General features: G+C 45.5%; 1 protein-coding gene across 1 annotated transcript; it reads left to right on the top strand.

Moving 5' to 3' along the window:
- The first annotated feature begins 615 nt into the window (after positions 1-615).
- LOC138863002 (uncharacterized) lies at positions 616-4,245 on the top strand. Its single transcript, XM_070126493.1, has 2 exons — positions 616-2,150; positions 2,436-4,245. The coding sequence occupies exons 1-2, from the start codon at positions 2,132-2,134 to the stop codon at positions 4,106-4,108; spliced, it is 1,692 nt and encodes a 563-aa protein (XP_069982594.1). The 5' UTR covers positions 616-2,131; the 3' UTR covers positions 4,109-4,245.
- The last annotated feature ends 1,409 nt before the right edge of the window (positions 4,246-5,654 follow it).

Below are 5,654 nucleotides of genomic sequence, written 5' to 3' on the forward strand. Positions count from 1 at the left end.
CATGCTGTCACCAGAGAGATCAATGAAATCCTGCGTTTAGCGACAGCCTGCCATTCACCAGTTGTGTCAAATCATACGGCACAGATATTGACACCGCAACACCTACGAAGACGGCATCTGTCAAGGGATCCATTATCAGGGTTCCATTACGACACAAATTGAAAGATTACAATATATAGATCATTTCATATATATGCTTACATACACATAGATAAACAGAGAAGTGCGTATACAAATAGATAGATAAATAAAGAGATAGAAGAATAGATAGGTACAAAGATAGATAGATATGAATATGAATATGAAATGCGTAGACAAATAGACAGATAAATAAATAGATAGAGGAATAGATAGATACAAAGATAGATAGATATGCATATGAATATGAAATGCATACATGTATAATATTCATAGACAAATGGATAATTTAACATTCATATGTACATACACACACGTACATATATACAGTTACATACATACTTATATACAGATACATATGTAGTAGGACTATCCGCCCACTTTGTCCTACCACGGTACCCCCCCCCCCCTTTTTGGTATGACAAGTCCATGGCACGAGTCGGATTCAATGAACCCATTGGAAAATGGGACCGAGAACTACTATCAGCATTGTTTTATTTTCATTGTATATACCCTATTTTTATGTGTATTTATCCTTCGTGGTGGGAATACGGGGTACCGCCCGTAATTCTTGTAAGCAAACGTACGTGGGCTTAGCTACGTACATGCAATGTTCAATGCCTCTTATATGCCCAGTAAATCATGTGAGGACACTATCCACCAGGAGGATAGTGTCACGACGACGAACTGTTAGTGATACATTCAAGTATTTGTATGGCGTCTGCTAGTGACGTCACGCTAGTGTTTTGCTACGTCATTAGTGACGTCATAAACCGTGACAAAGCAGCCACTCACGAGTGTCCACGAGAGTACACGATACCCCGGTAGAGGGCGCTGATACCCCCTGGTACTTTTGGGGTAGTACCATTACCGGGAGATCTGGTCTCGCCTCCTTCCTGTTCGGACCCCGCTGCTACACGTAAGGTCACGGCCATCATTATGTATTTTACAGGGAAATGACCAATGATTTATTTTATACCTTAGTGACTGGTGCAAGAAGGGTAAACTTGTAAGCTAGGGTCTAAGACGAAAATAAACAAACAAACAAGCAGCGTATCGTTCATGATTTCCCCCAGCTAATTAGTGATGACAAAGTTCAGCGTAAAGTATTGCTGGACATGAACTATTGAATTTCTGAAATGTGCAAATATACATGAGAATTTATAGTAAATTTACATGGCATTAAATGAACTTGTTTCCTGACGTATGCGAGTGCCGTGACCTGGACTCCCCCGCTCATCCGCTTTGGCCGCTACCACTACATGTCCGATGTACGACGTAGGGGGTGGCCAGGTGGTACTCGCATGTGGTGATTGAAGGTAAAAAGGAAGGTGAACAGATCTCCGAGGGACACTGGCCTAGAATTGTCCCGGTATTGTACGAGAAGTAGCAGTACTGCGTTACTGTTACCTTACAGGATTTTGGTGGCTAGCGGCGGTATGTGATAATTGGCTGGTTTTCATATTGTTTCGTGTATTATACTAGTCACATACGTTCCCCATACGCCTAGAGTCGTAGTTTTTCAGAATTTTACGTTTCCTTTGTATTTTTACGTACTTTTAAGATCTCGAGTTTTAGGAAAGATCGTTTTTTTTCAAACCTGTTTTACCTAAGTTTTACATGTAATTTTATTTTGATAATTTTATATAGTCGTTTGCTTTTACTTGTTATCTATTTAAACGAATTCTTTAGGCTGATGACCAGTATAATACCATCTTGATGCAATGATGTAATAGTGAACACGTGGTACATTATAACTTTGGTTAACCTTAGTATGTGAAAAGCTGACCTGCCATTGATATATATTTATTCATGTTCTTAAGTCATCCATTTTTATTTTTGTATGTATTTGTGAGATCTCGGGATACTGCTCTCCCTTGTACCCGTAGCTTGTGATGTGCTGCTGTCTACAACGTGATACTGTGATACTGTGGTGTTGAAGATCAGCCCTGCCTTTCACCTGGTTCTTGCGTGAACTGTGGCCGAAGCGACAATGAGCGACAGTGTATATGGTAAAGTATGATTAGTGGGTGTTAGCGGCGTGAATACGTATTTGCTTTTTCTTGTAGTGAATGAAAGTATTATGGTGAATGATGCCCTGCCTCTGTGTAGCATATGGTGTTATGGTGTTGTAATGTGCATATTGTTGTGTTCAGTGGTGACACCGTCATAATCGGTGCTGTGTGTTAAAGTGCAGTGACAAGTGATGCGTAAAGTGATATGTATAGTGATGTACGAGTGTGAAGTGTAATTCGTTTCATATTCTCATGTATATTTATGTCGTATGTCTTCCACAGTACCGGGTGTTACGTTATTAGATGACTTGGTCTCTTGTGGCTGTGCTGACTTGTTGAGCGAAGATTCTCGGGGAACAGTAAGTACTTGTAACCGCGCTCAGAGAAGGTCTCTTGTTCGTATTTCTAAGAGGCTGATGGCTAGGACGAGGGCAGGCCAGAAAAGCGGTCAGAAGGGCAGTCGCGCCAATACTCCAGTTGAGCTCAGTGTCGCTATTATGCCGGTCCATGATGTGCAGGGAAGCCACGTGGCTCCCGATGGTGCGTCCATGCAGGAGGGTGATGACAGTGCCCCTCTCCAGGGTGTTACCCCATTGGAATTAGGAGCCCTTCAGGCTCAATTAGAGGCTGCCTTACATAGGATAGATACCTTAGAAGGACAGAACTGGCACCTGCGAGAAGAGATGCGGCAATTACGGACTCCGCATGAGCCTCGCTCTGGAGCATCCACTCCCGAACTTTCTCGGGGGAGCGTCCCACCTCCACAGTTAGCTAGTGGGCCTTCGGGAAGGCCTGACGCCCGCGAGTCATGCCTCCCCAGGCCACAGCCTCAGGCACGTCATGCATGCTGTCATTCTGTAGGGCAATTACCCACGACCTCAGATTATAGCCACACACCTCATCCCATTTATTTGGGGCGTGAAGAGGTCCCAGTATTTAAAGGGGATACACCAGCATCAATGCCTCTGGTTCGCAATCAGGAAGTAGAGGCCTGGATTAGTAACATTGAGGCTCTAGCAAGACCTCCTACAGATGATAATTTTATTCGTGTTGCTAAAGCTAGGGCCAGGGGATATGCACACTATTTGTTGCTCTCCCCGGTGTTTGAGTTTATTTCTTCATGGACAGAATTTAAAGCTCAGCTTCGCATGAAATTTAGAGGTACCTGCACCAGTGAAAGTTTTTTCGAGATGCTGTCACAGAGTAGAATGATTCCAGGTCAGACACCGCTTGACTATTATCAGCAGGTCGAGATGGCGGTGTTCCAGGGTGTGAGGGATTATCCTCACGAGATAGGTGATGCTGAGGGACTCATTAGGAGGACTTTCAAGGCTGGCTTGCCAGAAAGGTTGCAGCGCCAACTTTCCTTGCACACGTTCTCCTCGGCTCGAGCCATGGCTGAGCGGGTACAGTGTGCCTGGAATGATTGGACAGGTCTACGAATGTCTCTTCCCCTCGCCACTCAGGTTTCCTGTCATTGTGGCGGCCAGGCATCTCAGCCCGTGGCCTCACCTCCCTCGTCTTCTACCTTTACCTACCCACCTACTACACGTCCCTTACCTGCTGAAAGTGTTCCTGGTCTCGATTTTTATTCAGACAACCCTTTTTCTGTTCAGGCTACTCAGGCAACTCAGACAGGTTCCCCAGGCCATTCCCACAACTTTGACAATGAGAGGGGTCAGCCGGGTTCTCCTAGGCAACGACAATTTCAGGCAGTGCGCCCTAAGAAGTGGTGCACCTATCATAGGGTTAGTAGCCATAATACATCAGAGTGTATGAGGGGTCAAGGGTTGTGTTATGTCTGTGGTGAACAGGGTCATTTCGCGGCGGCATGTCCCTTTCCGTCGCGCCGGCAGGCCACGACACCACTTCCTGCCGGCAGAGGAAACTTTTCATGTGAGCCCACAAGTCGTGTCTCCCAAAGGGAGACCAACAATCCAGGTTCGGGTCAATAGTAAAGTCCTGACAGCATTTGTTGATACAGGTAGCGAAGTCACCATTCTTAAAGCTTCAGTGGCCTCTAGTTTGTCTGACACAAAGATATTACGTAGCAGTAAGACTCTTCAGGGCGTTGCTGGGGCTGCGATGTCAGTACTGGGAGAAATGGATGTACTTTTTACTATAGGTGAATCAAAACTTTTGCATCGTGTTTGTGTTGCAGATAAAATTCATTTTCCAGGGGACTTGCTGATGGGAATGGATTTCCTACGCAGGTTAGACATGAAGTTATTTACCGGTAACAAATCTTCCAAGGCTAATTTGTTGCTAGGTGGAGTCAATTTCCCAATCAAGTACACTGGAGAGGACAGTTTGGGCTGTGTGTCTGTGCCTTCGGTGGTAGAAGTAGCTAAAGAAAGAAGGGCAACACAGACCCTCCGCATAGCTCCGGTTCATGTGGTTCAGACAGAGTTCATTGAGCCTAAGTCAGGGCAGTTTGTTAGTGCTGCTGTTGCTAGAGGTCTCCCAGAGTCTAGGGCAATTTTAGTGGAGGGAACAAACCCAAAGTTCATTGTTCCTCGCTCCATCTCTGCTGTACAGGGCAGAAGAACGTCAGTTTGGGTGGTAAATCCAGATGCAAAACAAAGGAAATTGACACAGGGTACTTGTATAGGTTTTGCAGAGCAAGTAGGAGCAGAGCAGTTGGTGGATGTTAGTGCAGAGGGTAATGTGACAGGAAAAGAACCCAGGGTGAAGGAGGATACAGTGACTCATCCCTCCTCAACTGGGCATGCAGGACGAGATTTCAGCCCAGAGGCTGTCGAGTTTTCACAACCCAAGTTCACTGATGCCACTACTCAGGTACACTCCCTTGCTGAAATAGACGCAGATGAACTGGCCCCTAGATCTTGCAAGGTATGGCCAGCAGATGAACAAGTAGCCGAGTGTCCTTCAGATACTTCAGGGGCTTGAATCATGTCACTGCTGCTGATAGTTATCCCTTACCTCGAATCGACGAGGTCATAGAGTTTGACGGGCAATGTTTGGTATACCGTACTGGACAGTAGAGCAGCATATTGGGCAATAGAGGTAGCTGAGGAAGATAGGCCAAAAACAGCTTTTACTGATGGAGCACGCCTCTTCCAGTTTCAAAGAATGCCCTTTGGGTTATCCACGGCCCCAACTACATTTCAGAGGACGATGAATGTTGTGCTGTCAAGTGTGCTTGGGAGACACACGCTAGCGTATCTGGATGATGTAGTTGTGGCCAGTAAGACATTTGAAAGCCATCTAAATAATCTTGCTGAAACTCTAGCACTGTTAGATGAGGCTGGTATGAAACTTAATCTTGCTAAGTGCTTATTTGCCAAACACCAGATAGTTCCTTGGTTTTGTTGTAAGCCCTGATGGTGTGTTACCCAATCCCATTAAGGTTCAGGTCATTAATGATATGAAACGTCCCAGATCTGTACGTGAGGTTCGCCGCTTTCTGGGGGCATGTGGGTTCTTTCGGCGGCATGTACAGGGTTTTGCCAGTGTTGCCCGTCCATTGACGCAACTTAC

This window comes from Penaeus vannamei, chromosome 10 (genome assembly GCF_042767895.1).
Source record: "Penaeus vannamei isolate JL-2024 chromosome 10, ASM4276789v1, whole genome shotgun sequence".
Taxonomy (NCBI): domain Eukaryota; kingdom Metazoa; phylum Arthropoda; class Malacostraca; order Decapoda; family Penaeidae; genus Penaeus; species Penaeus vannamei.